This window comes from Alligator sinensis, unplaced genomic scaffold (genome assembly GCF_000455745.1).
Source record: "Alligator sinensis unplaced genomic scaffold, ASM45574v1 scaffold792_1, whole genome shotgun sequence".
Taxonomy (NCBI): Eukaryota; Metazoa; Chordata; order Crocodylia; family Alligatoridae; genus Alligator; species Alligator sinensis.
The window spans coordinates 411506-429372 of NW_005842794.1; the positions used below are offsets into that span (position 1 = coordinate 411506).

The 17867-nt window shown below is 40.8% G+C and overlaps 1 protein-coding gene across 4 annotated transcripts in view; it reads right to left on the reverse strand.

Moving 5' to 3' along the window:
* The window catches only part of TRIP12 (thyroid hormone receptor interactor 12), a 122028-nt gene that overhangs the window by 82098 nt on the left and 22063 nt on the right, over positions 1-17867 (reverse strand). For all 4 annotated transcript variants that reach the window (XM_014525389.2, XM_014525391.2, XM_025191225.1 and 1 more), the window contains exon 3: positions 5834-5980. In XM_014525389.2, coding sequence (XP_014380875.1) covers positions 5834-5931 — 98 coding nt within the window. In that variant the 5' untranslated portion in view covers positions 5932-5980. The remainder of the gene's footprint in view (positions 1-5833; positions 5981-17867) is intronic.

The window sequence follows — 17867 nt, forward strand, 5'->3', positions numbered from 1 at the left end:
AGAAATCGGTTTTACTGACTTTCATCTCAGACCATCTCCCCAAAATGATCTTGACAAATGCTGAAGTCCTCCAGAGGGCTTACAGCAAACCCTATCCCACCCCCAAGTTTCATGTCATCTACAATATTTAAGAGTACTTTATTACATCATTTAAGTAATTACCAAAAACACTGACTGCAGCTTGGGCCCAGGACAGATTGTTACAGGACTCCACTTGAGAAGTCTTCCCAGTAGGTACTCTTCAAGAAAGATTTCTTAGCCTGTTGTTCACTCATCTGATAATTGTTTAGCCTATACTTCCTTATCTTATATTTAAAAATGCAATGTGGGAGAACAACAAAAGCCTTACAAAACAGTCAGAGTATATCATACTGTTCCCCTACTCTGACATTTACTAGGCCATTTATTCTGTTAAAATGGAAGTTTGATTGAAAAACAGATTCTTTAACAGAAATTTACAGCAGGCGGTTTGCACTCTCTCCTTCTAGGTATACTGATTGTTTAGTAATCGGCTCCAGAACCTGCCTGAGAAAAGGAGTTAAATGGACTAATTTCATTCCACAGATCTTCCCTTCTGTTTTGTTTTTTTGTTGGGTGTTTTTTTTTTTTTTTTTGGGGGGGGGGGGGGGGGGGTCTGTCCCCCCCCCGCGAGACAGATTTGCTTGGCCTTCTCCAGTTAACCAGGACATCTCTTATCCTTTTATTTCTCAGAAGAACCACTAATGGTTCTGATATAACTCTGCTAGTTATTTCCTTAAAGTATGCTAGAATGAATTCTTGTGCTCTTCCTGGCAGCTGGAGTAGTTTAACAAGTCAAAGCTGATATTAAATGAGAATCAGAAGCAGCATGAGGGGAAAACTTAAGCCAGATCAGGGTCTCAATGTTATTAAAAACTTTATTTCCTTATGTAACTCTGCATTGGTTTGTGGAACAGTAGGCCCATTAAAACTTCTGTTTATCCTAAACAAATTTTACATGTGCCAGAAAACAGTTTCCAGCCTAAGTAAGCTACCCCAACAACATTTTACAGCTTACCATAAAACATAAAAGTAGCTGCTGGTGTTAGAATATGGTACGTTTTATGGTAAGCTGTAAAATGTTGTTGGGGTAGCTTACTTGTGCCAGAAAACAGTTTCCAGCCTATGTAAAATTTGTTTTTTTCCCCCCCATACCTAAAAGCCAATACAGGCTCAAGGTGGGTGTGGGTTATATCTGTCAAATGCCTTAAGCTGTGGCTCCACATAAGGAACTTGACAGATGTACCATATTTACTTGCACACCACACACACCTTCCCTGCCTCCTCCCCAAATGCAGCTGCCAAGCTGGCTGCTGTTTATCTGGCTTAGCAAGCAGAAGGGGCAAGAGTTCTGTGTTCACCTTTTTACAGCCATAGACATTAGCTGAGCACTACCTTGTCTCTCAAGCAGCAAGGGAACTGCATCTTAATAATCCCTGTGGTATGGGAACAACACTGTGTTACTTGTTTTTCTTTATATAAGCTCCTGTAAATAGTCTTGCTCGTGCCCTTGCAAGGGTCGAGACGTAACCTTGTATGACACAATAAGTACTCCTTGAACTTCTTGCCGTCTCTCCCAGACTGTCTCCTGGGAGGACACACTTCCTGGACAATGCCTCCAGGAGGACTTACTCCATGTCATAATGGTTAGCTACAATTCGAGAGAGAGAGAGAAAAAAAAAAACCCCCACCCGACCCCTCCACACCTTTTTCTACATTCTGCTTTCCAAAAAAAAGGAGAGGTTCATGCTCTATTTGGTAGCATGCATGTGAGAAAAAATGATATTTTGTAAAATACTTTCATCTTAGAACACAATGCCTAGTCCCTGGCGGCTAAAATGCATCTTAATATCCTTGTTTGTTAATATGAATGGCTTGTGGTGTGTGTCACTAGTTTGATGCTGGAATTTCTTGCAAATCCCACTTGTTTAATTTTGTTTTTACTAGTGAGGTGTAAGCTATTTATATTGAACTTCCAAACATCTCCATAAGTGGATAAATACCCTAATGAAACTAGAGCAGGAACAGCTGAATCCTGCCCCATGCATACAACCACAATGACACAATAAGAGCTCCTATTTTTTTCAAGCCTTGGAGAATATCACCTTTTTTTTCTAACTAGGAATAAGAACCTTAAACCTTAAAAGTGCTTCCAGTTCTATGGAAGAATTGGGCAAAATAAAATCTAGGTGAGATTTTGTTCAAAGTCTTTAAGGGTACTTCAGAAGGTACTTTTCATTTTAACACGGACTTTACCCTTACACATAGTCAACAGGAAGAATCTCTTTCTAATTAATGTGCTAAACCAGATATATGAAACTATTAATTAACATTGCTTTTGGACACAAGTTTCACAAGACAATGCAACCAAGAAGGTACATGCCTCAAGTTACCATATTTTGACACACACTTCTAAATTTCCTTTTTGCCTTCTGCTTTAGATGACAAATCTGTCCCGTGCTCTCCCTTGACATATCTATCTCTTTGGAATGTGTAGACTTGAAAGAGGGGATAGGAGCATGCTTGTTAATACAGATGGATTTCTTCCAAGCCTCTGTACCCCTGGTTAAAGGAACAATTATATTACATTTTCTTTCTGGAATGAAGTGTCCATAACTTTGTAAGAATCGGTTATTTCCCAATAAGTACCTAAAAATTTCAACTTTGGTCCTCATTACGGAAGATACAGAATAAACCTATGTATTAGAATTGCATTAAGGTTTTTTGCAGTTCAAAATTCAGTAATGTGCTCCTTATACTCAAGTAGTCTCAAGAATATGACTGAACAGGGTGAAAAGTTGAAACTAAAGTACTCTTAATACTGGTTAAAAATAGGTTTTCTGACACTAAGTTGTGACAACAGAAGTAACAATCACAGTCACCAACACTGAACAAGGGTCTTTATTATAATAAAAAAAAGTATTCCCCCTAAAGTTCTTCCATTCCTGTCTGATTCAGGGTAAAGCTTCTCCCTGGCGTTCTGCTATGAAGTTAGAGATAGTACACATCACAAAACAGTCAAGTTCCCTTTAGGAATTCTGAGCTCAAAATTAAAATAAAAAAAAGTTAACTACCCATCAAGGGGCAGCCACTGTCTTTCACTTTATACTTAAGTAAGCTACAACACAGTATCTGTCTTGTAGAAAAGCATGTTGATATATAGAGCTGGATGCAAGAATCTTGCTTCAGGAAGAGGAGGTGTTGGGATGGATGTACCCTGGCTCTCCATACATTATATTTCTATCTTGTTAACCAAGGCAGTCACCTCTTCTACTTCTGTTATCAAAGCAAGATGCAAAGCCACCAGCAGATTATTAGAATACTGAGACTGTAAAAGCAATCCGGGATATTAACTCGTTTCCAACTTTCCATTTTCCACTTCCTGGTTCAGAAATAAAAAGGTTAAAAGTGCACTGTTGGAGGCAAACAGTTGTGTGTTAAGAATTTTTCAGTAGAGTACCTGTCTTCACCACCACCCACTTAAACTATAATTAAGTCACCCACAGTAGCACTTGTGATTAGTTGCAAAAATCTCCAAGTCAGTACACACTAGAACATAACAATCCAGTTTTAGACAACAAAAAGAAGCTTTTACATTGGAATATATCATGTTGTGTCAGGAGGCTGGCACTGTCCAGCAGCATCTACAAAGACGTACACCACCACCCAAAAAATCATGCTCAAATACAAGCAAGGTTCACATGTAAATAAAATTTGAAAGCCAGCAAGGAAGTATTAGAAGTATAAAAGAAATATACATTATAAAAATAAATGTATTCGGCAGTCTACTTGACAAGGCTACCAAGAGTACTGGAGATAATTAGAAAAACAAAAAGTAGGGTAAATGGGATTTTAAAAGATGCACCCATAGGCCGTGTTCAGATAAGCACAGTCATGCAGGGGTTGCAGACGTGTCTGCGGTGCCACATATTCAGCTGCTCTCCATGCTGCAAGGTAACAGTGTAGTGGACATTTTGACTCCTGGATATCTAGGGGCCAGAAAAAGTGGAACGGCACACACGTGGACAGTGCGTGGTGCTCAAAACTGGAGCCTGGCCAGCTGGAGCCACACTCTGGCTGCTGGCCACACTCCAAGGGGCAGGACAGCTGCTGCTACAGACCTAGGAACCCCCAGGAGCCCAGGTAAGGCTGCTGGAACCAGCCCAGTGCCCTACCCCACCCAGGATAACCTCCCGGGTAACCTCCCCTACCCCACCCAGGATAACCTGCCACACACCAGACAGCACGTGCCACAGGTATTCCCCGAGGACAATTAGCAGCAGCACAAGGTGTCCCGCTGATAGTTGTCCCTGGGGTACCAAAGATTCACACTTGTGTGGACGCAGCCATATAGGCCAGTTTTAGTCCCCTCAAAAAAGTTCTTCCCTTTGTGCTTTAATTAACCTGTGGGGACCTACGCAATCTTGCGCTACACATTAGAGATACTGCACTTTACAAGACAAAACTTTTAGACCATAGGTTCACTTAGCTGATAGGACTAGGGTTACGAAAACCAGTTTGCAACAACTCTGTGGCTGTATAATTACAAAAGGAACTTGCTAGTGGCCCAGCATGTGACATGCCTTCCTAAAGAAACTCTTGTACATACAGTACTGCACCCATTATGCAGCCCTCTTGCTAAATAGTTTTTCCTGTTGCCTCAAATACAAAGATGCATTTTTAAGAAACAAAGTGGCCAAACATCTAATTTGAATCAAGGTAACCCCCACCCCCCCCAGTCACAAAATATTTTTTTTTCTGACACTGCAGACAAAAAAACCTTCACTTGCTGGAAAAAATACTCCATACAACTAATATCAGTCACTAGCCCCCTTTTAAAGGGGTCAACTAACTGAAATCTACAGTTTCACTTCTCCATCTGCTGGGGATAAAGAAGAAAACCCTTTTATTAACTAGTCAGAATGGAATTACTATTATTTTGGGAGTCTGCAAACAAATGGGATTGTGATACTTAAGTCAGATAATTAGAACCTCTCGTGAGTAGAGACCAATTCAAATCATAGTTCTGTGGAAATCATGAAAGTGGGCAATTTATTATTAAAAATAAAAAGTGCTGGCTCCCCACTGGGAGCCAGCAGTCCTCCCAGCTGTGCAGCCTGGCACAAAAAGGGGCTACCAGGCATGAGTGAGCTGTCTTTCCTGCCCCTCACCACTGACTGGTTGAGGGCTGCCTGTCATGTGACCCCGCCCCACCCTAATCAGCAGAGCCATATGATAGATAGCCCTTAGCCAACCAGCAACAAAGGGCGGGCTGTATGACAGACAGCCCTCTCCACCAAATCAGTGGCAGAAGGCAGGGCCCCTTGGCCAGAACTGGGGAAGGGGAGGAAGCAACCCACCACAATAAGCCCAAGAAGTGGCAGCCAGCCCTGCAGTCTGCCTGCAAAATTGGCCAGCCGCTGCCTTGAGTTGGATAGACCCCTATTCATGAGGCTACATTTTACAGTAGCTCAAATGCTTCAAGTTAGATTTTTTTTTCCTTCTTCTTCCAATCTTTTCAGCCTAAGTACCAGCTACAGTGCTGCTGTAAGCCACACAGAAAGTAACTCTACTTTTTGGTCCTAGAGAAGTAGACAACTTGGAGAGTGTGTGCGCTACACATGTATATATACATCCACACCAACCCACCCACAACTGAAAGTAACTCTACTTTTTGGTACTAGAGAAGTAGACAACTTGGAGGGAGAGGGAAAGGGAGAGGGAGAGGGAGAATGTGTGTGTGACACATGTATATATACATCCACACCAGCCCACCCACAACTGTTTTAGCATCACAAATATAAAGACATCATACCTTCCTCCTACTGCGTCGTCTTGTGGTTGGGCCCCGGCAGTGTTCCTCTGTGAACGTCGCAGTGACCCCCCTGGATTGTTATTAGGCCGGTTGGACATTGGCACCTCTCTCCTGAAGGGACATACCCTTTCTAGACACTACCATTCACTGGGGGGGGGAAAAAAAAAAGTTCAGATGAAACCAAAAATAGCACCTTCATTAAATAAGCAAGAAGAGACCCTTTATGGAAAAAAAAAAAAAAAAAAAGTCTTCAATTTCAGGTTAACTACTACTACTCAAAAGAAAACAGTAACATCATAAGTGAGGACACTGAGCAAAAACTTCTTAATTAGCATAGCTGCTACTTGTATCCTATAACGAACAATCATTTTTCAGCGATGTTTTCACATAAAACAAGTGCGACTTAGAACTCAGTGTCTGTAGATATCCTATGGATAAACAAACCGACTTTAAAACAGCAACTTGAGACAGCAACTATCATGAACCAATGGTGTTGGTGAACATGGTAAACTTTACAGAGGCAGGCAGCACACTTGTACTTCAGCCAATTCTTAAGAAGTAGTGCATAAGATTAACGTGGGAAGACTGTTTACAATATAGTAGTTAAAATTAGATTTTTTGGTAGTCATATTTATGCAACTTCTACATACATAAAAAGTGAATTTATATACGGAATTGGTCTTGTGTCCTGAATAATCTGTGAACCAGAAATCCCAATTCAGAGTTTTTTCAGTTTGGGGAAGTATAAAAACCTGAGAAAAATTAATAAAGCTTATAATAAAGTCAAGCAGCATGGGCACATAATGATTTAAACCATTCAGTCTTGGAAAGGTTAAAAATGTCTATAAGAATGCTGTAAGCTTTCAAAGCACCTTTTTGCCAGCAACCTTTAAGGGGCAGGGGGGGAAAGACGACAACATCCTACAATGTCCTTGAAGAGAAGAGAAAGGCATTTCAAAGCTTCATGCTTGCTTACTTCCTAAGCAAAGGAAGGAAAAACTACTCTACACTGTGCCAAACTAGGCTATTTTGCATTGGCAATTTTACAGCAACTGAACTGTCGCCAGCAAACCTTACTTATGGACTCCAGCCTCAATATTAAAACCTATGTGTGCGCGCGCGCGCGCGCACACACACACACACACACACACTGTAGGTGCTAATTTCAACAAGGGGGAAAAAAAAAATTATATTCTACATGAAACTAGAAAGAGTGGAAATAAACTGGAAAAGGTCCAAGGAGCCAGAGTTTTGAACTGCTGCTTGCCTATATTATCAGCTGTAAATGGCCTCCTAACGCCTGTTCATTTGTTTTGGTAAGCTTCTTAGCTTTGAAGTAAGAGCTCAGAAGTATAATTCTGAACTTAAAAAAAGAGCCACTGAAGTTACTCTGAAGAGCAGATGTTTTCATATGTCGCGACAGCCCTCACCCTTTGCCCAAAAGATTCTCTGTACTGAGATAGGCAATTATTTGGGCTGGAGAACCACCTACAGTTTTGGGAAGCTGTTGAGGGCAAGGGGAAGGGAAGTGCTGACACCGCAAGGCAGGGGAATTGATCCTTTGGCCCATCCTGTCTACACTACTGCTCCTGGATGTGGGAAGCAGACTGCAGCTCTGCCCCAGGCCCTGGCCTCATGCTGTCACCGCCTCACAACCCCAGCTCCAGCCCCACCTGTTCCACTCTGCTCCACTCCCAGATGCCACTCCCTGCCCACCCGCAGCCTCGTTCCATCTACTCAGCCAAGTGCTTCCTGCCTGCGGGAGTCCTGAGTCGGTCTCCATGAAGGCCTCCACCTGCTGGGTCCACTGGTGGGTGCAGGGTGGACAGGTGTGGAGAGCAAGTCTGGTAGCAGTGATGACGCTGGCAACAGCAGCTGGAACAAGACGGCCAACAGGGCTGCCAAGAAGCCAACTCTGGCTGCCACACCGCCCCAGCCCCTTGGGCATCTGGCAGTGGCAAGACCAGCCATTACATCCCATGACCCCAGCTACTCTCCTATGCCTGGGCTGGGTGGGGCTGAGGGACCCACTGCAGGCTGGACTTAAAAAAAAAGTCACTCTGCAGGCCAGATCGGCCCATGGGCTTCATTTTATCTCCCCATTCTATACGCTGGACAGTTCTCCTCACAACTCAATGTTTTTGTGATCTTTATACTTCCATTATGATTATAGTGAAACAGAGATACAAGAAAAACTGATTACTAAGCCATCTTGGCTGTTAGTATTGCTTCAGCCTACTGAAATACAATTCTAATCCTTCACTCCTACCATTCTAAATAAGTTAGGCCTTCAACTCTTGTCTTATTTCCCTTGCAAAATTTAAGACACTATCAACACCTGAGAAGATATAGGTATGGTTTGTTCCAGCTTCAGTTATGTAAGGGTATTTGTGGAATTACTTTCTGGAAAGGAGTAGCATCAACCCAGGACTGAGTTGGCACCCATTTCCCAGAAATTAACACTGGGCCAAGACTCCTGGAATAAGCGTTTGTCCTGAAAGTTGCTTTCATTCCAACAATCATCCAGGACTGGTGAGAAACAGCTGTATCTCAAATGTATACTCTAAATCAGTCACTAGTTTCTTCTTCTCAGGCCAGTCAATTAGAATTTTGTGACTGCTAGCTTTGAAGGGCAACACTGGAGTCAGAAGACAACAATGATGCAGGTATAAACTATTGTATGTACAGGAGCTTTCAGTACTGCTTGGAGAACCAAGCTCACTTGGCCCTCCATGTTAGAGCCTCACACTGAAAAATAAAATAATTTTGAGTTTTGGACATGCAAAAAAATTTTCTTCACGTGACAAACTGTATACAAGGGGAAGAACATTGTTCTGCAAGTGCCATGAATTGTTATTCAACACCATGCAGGGGAGCCCCGTTCTATATAGTACACCTGAATGGCAGCTAATTTCTTCGTCAAACATCTGCCCAAATCCAAAAATAAAAAAAATAAATAAATAAATAAAGCCAAGAAAATTCTTTAATAAAATTTTTTTAAAAAACCCCACCACACACTGCTGCTCATACTTCAGCCTAGTTTGAGACAGGCACTTGCAATGCAATTAATATGTGCACCGATTGTTTTCACTGCACAGTTCATTTTTTACAGCTCTAATAAAAAATAAGGTATTATCAACAACACTACCTCAAAATTGGCGACGCTTGGTGATCAGTTGCCAATTATCCAGCATAGTATACTGGTCTTAAATAGAACATTTGAATTTGCAATAAGGCTTCAGTATCCATTTTAAATAGTCATTTATTGCCAGTTTTTCCACAGACTCAAGAACTAATTTCAGCATCAAGATAGTCAAACGCTATTTTGACTTTAGCTAGGTACAGTCTAACAGCCCCTGGTTACATTAAAGACTACCCTTTGCTCATGTGCTTTTACTCCTAGATAGGATGTCTGGTCTGTTATGTATCCTCGTAGTCAAATACTATTGGATTGAAGTGCAAGAACCACCACATCAATTAAGCTAATTTACGAAGTACATATGTAAAATTGTTCATTTAGCTTAAGTATTCAGCAACCGTGCGTGCTGAAGAAGGGGATCTATTTACTTGAAACCAAAATAGGGAAAAGGATGTGGAAGACTTCTGCTGATGTCATAGTATCTTGTATTAACACACATCTCCAAGGGAGGGGAAGGAACCCCACAGCATAGAAAAAAAAGCACGTAGCACTAGTGCCATAGAGAAATTGATGCACATAAAAACAATTGGATCTGTGGTGTCCAGAATAATATGGTTACTTGCTTGCAAAAGGTAGCTGATCTCACAAGACATGTAGACAGACTTCTAGGGAGGAGTCTACAGTCATAGTCCATGTGGGTACTAAAAGCCTAGGGACGCATACAAAAGAAATCCTGGAGGCTCAAGTTTGGGCTAAGCAGGTGATTTGAAGTCAGGACCTCTATGTTAGCATTCCCTGAAATGCTTCCATTTCCATATGCCGAGCCAGCTAGACAGAGCTACAATCTGAAATTAAATGGACAAGATAGTGGAGGGCAGGGGTCAGCATGTTTGGGCAGAGTGCCTAAAACACCCACAGCCTCAATTTGTAAGACATTAGCATACAGGGGTGGTGGTGGGAGAGCTGCGAGGGAATGAACTAGAATGAAGATAGTGACAAAAATAAGGATTCCAGAGAGAAACAGTGGAAAGATGATCTCAGTGGGATCCTTTGACACCAGAATGCAAACTATACAAGAATGACAGAATAACATACCTCTGGAGGAGTGTCACTATGTTAAAAGACAGTATAAACAAGAACAGAAGAACCTTAAAATTAAAAAAAGAAAAAAAGTACCATAGAATATGTGGGTAGAAATTCTGTGCTTGAATAAAAACAAAAAAATCCAAAAAAACCCCCCACAGTACTAGGATTTACTATTTACCACCTGAACAGGAAGGCAAAGATGGCCATGCTTTGCTAAGGGAGATATTTGAGAAGCTGCACAGTGGAACATGCAATGGTGGCAGACTGGGTAAATACCTCATTAGAGTGAGATGCAGAGATACTGCTTTCTAGAACAACTTATCTTAGAAGTCACAAAAGAAAAACAGTTCTTAAAGACAAAAACAAACAAACAAACAAAAAAACAAACTCTGATTAATACTCAAGACCTGGTATAAGAGCTATCTATAAGTGAACTACTGTAATAGTGATCACAATATAAATCAAAGTTAACATCTTGGTGGGAGTATTGAAGCCAAAAAATCCACTGCACTGATATTTAAAACTTCAGAAAGTGAAAATTGGAATCTTAGAAAGACTTTCTTTTAAAGTCATGAAAAAATGAAAGAGTAGGGGTGCGCTGATAAATATTTTCTTGGTCAGTACTGATAGCCAATTATTAATTCAGCCACATTGACCAATACCAAATCTGATAACTGATTTACAGGAATGCAGCCGGGCAGTGTGAAAAGCAGCTCCTTGCAGATAAGTCTGTAAAACAGAAGGGGCATGGGTGGGGAGGGAAGGTGGGCTGCAGATGGAGGCCCCCCCACAGTGAGAGAGGCAGGAGGAAGGGGTCGGGGCAGGAGGTCCTACCCAGCCAGGGCAGCGAATGGGATCTTCAGGACAGGGAGTGGGGCACAGCTGCAGGTGGCTCATCCAGGGGACCAGCATCTCGGCACTTAAAAATGGCGTCAGGGACATGAACTAAAGCTTGGTCGCACGAGCTTTAGTTCAAGAGTTGTCACCACCATTTAAGATCATGGGCACCCCCCCCCCCCCCCCGGGGGCATGCACACATACAGCCGCCTCCCCCCCAAAAAATGTTCTCCCTCTGTTGCCTATGCCCCCCCATGCCCCTTCCCCTCCACAGACTTCCCTGCAGGGCACTGCTCTCCACATTGCCCAGCTGCATTCCTGGCCATGTGCATGCATGTACATGGTGTCCAGAGACCCTGGCCAGAAAGCATATTTTATTTAACTAGTGAAGATTATCAGCGTCACTGACCAAAAAAAGCCACTAGCAGCAATAATGCTAATTTTCCTTTTATAAGTGCCAATCCAATACATAATAATCAGTGTACCACTAGAAAAAAGGCCATTAGGAAGCCTGGAAGCCATTTAAAAACCACTATTAGAGGCTCAAGAGGGGAATTTTTTTTTTTTTATTTATTTATTTTAAGTATACTGCAAATCCAAAAGCATGCCCAAGTGGTCCAATAAAGACCCTGATTGGTTTTAAAGCAGATCTAAGATAACTATCAAAAGCCAAAAGGTATCATTAAAATACTTATTAAAACTGAAAAAAACAAAACGAAATGCACACTGGAGAGTACACCAAAATTAAGGGAAAAAAAAAACAAAAAAAAAACAAGAAATTGAACAAATTCTGGGAGGTCAAGCATGAAAGCATAAGGGAAATCAAAGAACAATAAGGAGCACTTTGAAACATATGCTAAACTTTAAAGCAAGGTTTAAGGGGGAAAAAAATAGAACCAGAAAGCTAGCCAAATAATTGGTAGGACCCAAGATTAGATGACCAAGATGTAAAAGTGCACCTGAGGATAAAAGGGCCACAGCTGAGAATTTAAATGAATTCTTTGCATCAGCATTTACTGCAGAGTATATTGGGGGGCAAATTAAACTGCTGTGATAAGGTTGTTTTTTTTGTTTTTTTTTAGAGCAAATTGATCAATTAAACATTAATAAAAAATCACAAGGATCAGATGATATTCACCTGAAAGTTCTAAAGAAACAGAATGCCCATCCTCAAAATGGGTTCCAGAGGCAATCTTGGGAACTACAGACTGGTGGGTCTCACTTCTATTCTTGGAAAATTGCTAGAATTTATAGTAAAGAATAAAAATCAGCAGTCATATGGGTTAATATAAATATGCCAAGGAAGAGTCAGCATGGCTTTCATATAGACAAAGCTTGTCTCAATCTGCTGGAGTTCTTTGAGGGTATTAAACAAGCACATGAACAAGGGGGAAATTCAGCTGACTTAACACGTTTCAATTTTCCAAAACTTTTAGCAAGGTCCCTTATCAAAGGTTCAAAAATAAAATATAATAAAAATAATAATAATAATAATAAAGTCTGAATTGCCACTCCAAAGGATTGGAGGGAAGGTTTTTTGGTGGTTCACAAGCTGGTCAAAAGATAAAGGGGAAACAAATGGCCGCTTTTTCGAGATTGGCAAGAGACAACAGCTGAGTTCTACAAGGATCCATAATGGGCCTGGCTTTGTTCAATATTTTCATAAGTGACTTGAAGATTTCACTGTGCACTCACTTTTTTTCCAAGTTTGCAGATGAACCTACATTTCAGGTAGTCAAATCCCTAGCTGTGGGTGAGAAGCTGCAGAAACATCTCACAAAACTCAAGTGACAGAAGCTTCAAACGCAGAGTAATACACACAGGGAAAAATAACCGGAAATATAGGTATACAATGCTGGATGCTGAATTAGCTATTACAACTCAGGAAAGACAGCTTGTAGAAAGTTCTGTATAAACATCAGCTCAATGTACAGCAGCAATGAAAAAGAACCAATAAAAAGTTTAGGCATTATTAGGAGCCTCCACCCACATATTAAATAATGTGTAAAATTCTCATCTTCACACCTTGAGAAAGGTGCAACAGAATTAGAAAAGGTACAGAGAAGGGCAACTAAAATGGTAAGGAATATAGAAAAAGACTAAGACTCTTCAGTTTAGAAAGAAGAAAAACTGCAGGGGGCAGGGGGAATACGATAAGAGATCCATACAATAATGAAAAGCATGAATAAAGTGAACAGGGAATTGTTATTCACCAGTCCCAGAATACAAGCTAGGGGGCATGCACTAGGGGTGCACTGATAGAGATTTTCTTGGCTGATACTGATAGCTGATTTTTATGCCTAGTGAATAATCAGCTGATACCAATCTAATAACTGATTTACAGGAGCACAGGCCAGCAGCATGCAGAGCAGCGCCCTGCAGGTAAATCTGTGGAGAGTAAGGGTCACAGGGGAGAGAAGATGCATATGGGGTACAGATCAAGGGCCCCACAGTGAGGGAGGGGGTGGGGCAGGGGCAAGGTCTGGAGGCGCTGCTCAGCCAGGACAGTGAATGGGATGCTGGGGCAGGGAGCAGGATGGAGCCCTGGCTCATCAAGGGAACAGTGTCCCAGTGCTTAAAAATGGCAGTGGTGGCACTTGAACTAAAGCTCGTCAAATGAGCTTTAGTTAAAAGCACTGCCGCCACCATTTAAGTGTACAGATGCTTTTAGGAGCAGAGCTAAGTGGGCTGCCTACTGTGCACTCAGGGCTGTCCACCCTGCTGCCTTTTGCCCCAGGAGCCACATGCTGGTTGTGCACTGTCTCCAGCCCACCTGATAGTGAGAGGCACAACTCACCACTCCCACTGCCACCAGGACCTCTAGCATTCACTGAAATTAACAGTGAAGATGTGCTTAAAACAAGCGAGAGAAACTACTTTTTAAAACGCAATGCAGTTTGTGTGACACTCATTGCTACAAGGTTATAGGAACAGATAACATAACCAGGTTAAAAGGGACAAATTCAAGGATGAGATCCACTGAGACCTGCTGAATAGGTCAGGGATTGTTCTCCAACAGTCCTAAAGCAATGACAGTAGATGCGAGGAAGGACATGCCAGGGAATGGATTACAGTAGACATGCCCTGTACATGCACTCTCCCTCCAATGCAGCTACGACTTTCAGTTCCATGATGGCAACCAGGGGGCAAGGCACCTGTCAAGGGGCAAGGCTAACCTTGGGGGCCCTCAACACCTCACCAAAACTCGTTAAGCAGCCCTCCAGCTGAACTAATGGCCTACCTCCGCATAAGGGGCTAGATAGACCATTCATCTAGCCCTGCATAGTATCTTATTGCTTAGTTAAGGTTCACCAACTTCAAGAAACTTTAAATGCACTCTGTGTCAAACTGTAAAAGGTCTAGTTTACCTTCTAGGAAAGGGCATGCTAAGCCACAAATCTGTCCCTCCTCCTGAGCAGGTGGATGCCAAAAATGGGTGGTAGATCCTGGGGTCCCAAAAAGTGATCTTCACCATAAAAAGGTTGTAAACCACTGGGATAAAGCAAACAGCTTTTTCTTTCACTTCTCTATTAAAACGCCCAAATATTTCAACTGGTTTAAAGATTTACACTAAGCTGAAGTCAGAAAATCTGAATTTAATAAATCAAGACCTAAAATCTTTTGTTTAGAAAAACAACAACAATAATTAAGTAGTAGGAAGTGAACCTGCCAAAGATGGATTAATACACTGCATGCTAGTCAAATCTTTGGAGGTGAAGTTTTATAAATACAGCACAAGAGGCCATGTACCATACCAGAGATAGCCAAGCGGCACCTCATGAGCCACATGCAGCTCCCACACAGTTTTAGTAGTTAAAAATCATGTACTTACCCCCTCATTGTTCATTTGTTATTTTCTATTTTTGATTTTCTTTAGTTTAAATAACCAGTAATAAAGCAGGAACAAATTACTGTTTGCAACAGTGAGAGGCAGGGAGGAAAGAAGGGGGAAGGGAAGCTGTACATAGATCACTGGCTCTGGGGCATGCACTTCTTGTAATTGTGTCCTGAAGTTTCTGCTGCATCAAGATTTTGGTTTGTGCCTAGAAGTATCAGGAAATCTGGCCACCCCATACTATATTAAAAAGACAGATTGTTTGGAGAACCAAGAAGCTTTGTTTCTGTGTACAAGAAGCTGACAAAGTCATCACATGCTTTGGGAGTCAGGTTCTGACTCCAGGAGGCATCACCACACACCCCACCAGACCTTCCACTAAGCCTACTCCAAATAATTCTGTACTCCAATTTTATTGCATTTTCCTACCAAAGTTCTGATGGGCTTGGTTGTAAAATTATGAACTTGGTGGACTCCTTATCTGCCTGGTGACTATCAGTCATTGCTTATGGATGATTTTGGGTACTTCAAGAAAAATGACCTTACTCCATCCATCTCCTTCCACACAAAGATACAAAAACGAACCCATTTAACTTTACAACTGCCTCCCTCCTTCTCTAAACAAAAACAGTGTGCATTCTGTACTGCAATAGTTTATACCAGCTGAAATCTGATTGTTCTGTTTTTCAGAGAAAAAACAAACAAACAAAAACAAAAAACCACATGCACAATGAGGGGATAAGGAACAGGAAGAAAGTTATCTAGCAAAAAGGAAAGAGTAGATCCAGCAACCAGAAAGAAGCAATACAAGTATCAAAAGCAGGACTGAACAGAAGTGATAATGTTCTTCAGACCATAACCTCTGAGTCAGTTTCAGTACTTATGAATTGGAAGAAAGAAAGAAAAGAAAAAAAAAGGTGTCATGGCAAGTCGCCTAAAGAAAATAAAAAGAAAGGAAAAAAACACCACCTTTTTCAAGAGTTCTTGTACCACTCAGTTAAAAAGTGATGCAACACATGCAAACGTAAAACCATTGCAAGAGATGCACAGTCTGGTTCTCAATGAAAATATATGAAAAATGCTTCTTGGGAGGCAATGACTAAGAAGGATGCAGCTGAACAAATCTGAATCAAGTGGTTAATAAGCTGCTTTCTGTGCTGTTCTCACAGACCAGGGTGGAATAAAAAAAAATTAAAAAGTCTGATATAAATAAAAATCTGATTTTAAATTTTTTTAAGCATTTTTTTTATTTATTTATTTAATTTTTTTTTGTTAAAATGCTTTTTGAAAGAAAAAAGCCTATATAAAGATATCTTAAATTAAAACAACATTAAAGCTCAAAGATATTATTATGGAATAAGGATTAATAACTTCCAATTATATACTATTTGAAACAATATATTCATGTAACCCTTTTAGAAAAAGTTTTGAAAACAGGCCACAGCAGACCCTGGACTATAGTAGGGGCCCAATCTTACAGGGTTCCCAGAGGATCCTCTATAGATTAGTAAAGATTAAAGAAAACCACTCTACCCAATTGAACTCAGTGCTCAGTCTCTAGAAGATCCTATTAAGGATCTCTGTGATGCTTTATTTCAGTTCTCAAACTGTGGATTTGATCTCCAGAGATAACATCCTTGTTAACAGCAGTAGATAGAGGTGAGAAATAATACCCTCTCTCTGCAAGTATGCTAAGTTTCTAATGTTGACCTGTCTGAAATAGTTGTGTTTAAAAAAAAAAATTAATTCACATTTATAACTAAAATAATTAAAAATACAAAAATACATATGCTTGTTTTGTTAATAATTATTTGTTTGTTGATGAAAAATATTTAAAATACATATGCTTGTTGTTTTAGTTAAATAAAAAACAAATGTTAATGTCTGTTGTTTTTGGTGACAGTTGTTGTTGTCCTCCTAATACAGCACGGCAAAAATACCCCCCCCCCCCCAAATACCCATGATTAATCTAGTGAATTGGAAATAGTTCACCTCCTAATGACTTCACAAGTATCTGCTTCTATTTGCTTTGGTAAATAAAATCACCAAAATAACTCGCTACTTTAAAATATATAATGTGTTTCTTCTAAAAATGAAACCTACATCTATCTCAGAGTTGTGAATAATATGTATTAAGGTTGTATCAAACAAGAATGCACTTTTTGTAGAAAACGATGATTAAAACAGAGGCTTCCTAACCACCGATTTAAAAAATAAATAAATAAATCAATCAATCAAATCTATCAAATCTATCCCGTCATGGACTGACTGCCATGTTTTAATACATAGCGAGGGGTAGATTCACCAAAGCACAAGTTCGACAATTACTTATTAGTTTTAAAAAGTTTGTGTTCAAAGTATGATTGACATGTTAAATAAAGTATTCACCAGTTACTCACTTACTGTTACTGCTAAACCCCCTCAAAAAGTGATTTCTTTTTATTGCTCAATATAACCAGGTGTTTCATTTTAAATGCTTCCCCCCACCTCCATGTTATATTAAAGATAATCCTTATGATTCATTACTACTCCGTAAAATTGGCACTTATAAGAAGTTCTATAAACAAATGGTGCAACTGAACAGTTGCAGAAGGATTTTTAAGCAACACTTAAACCATTGTGTGTTTCAGGGTCTAGTTCTACCCTGCAGGGTTATGATTAGTAATGTCCATCATCTGTAATACCTAAAGCAGGGGTGACCAGCCTGCAGCAGGTGTGCCACAAGTGGCATGGGCAGCCTCTGTGCATGGCAGGCAGCAGATCAGGAAGGGAGCAGGAAATGCTGAAGTCACTTGTACCAAAGTTTCCAAAGACCAGAGTAATTGTCAAACAGTTACACCATCCACCTGATAGTATACTGCCAGGTTAATTCATCCAATCACCTTGACTTACAAGCGACTGTTTCCTTGAGCTGAGAGCCCTAATGATACATGGGCAAGGGACTGGGCTGAGAAAGGAGTTTTGTCAGTTGTAAGATAGTTACAAACTAAGCATGAGTTTAGGCACTCTACAAAGCAAAATGAACCCACATGCTTTGATCCACAAGTATTGTGGCATAGCTACCATTGCAACAGATTAGAAGTTAAAGCAGCCTTATGCTGGTCACTCCCCCCCCCCCCCCCCCCCTACCCCACTCA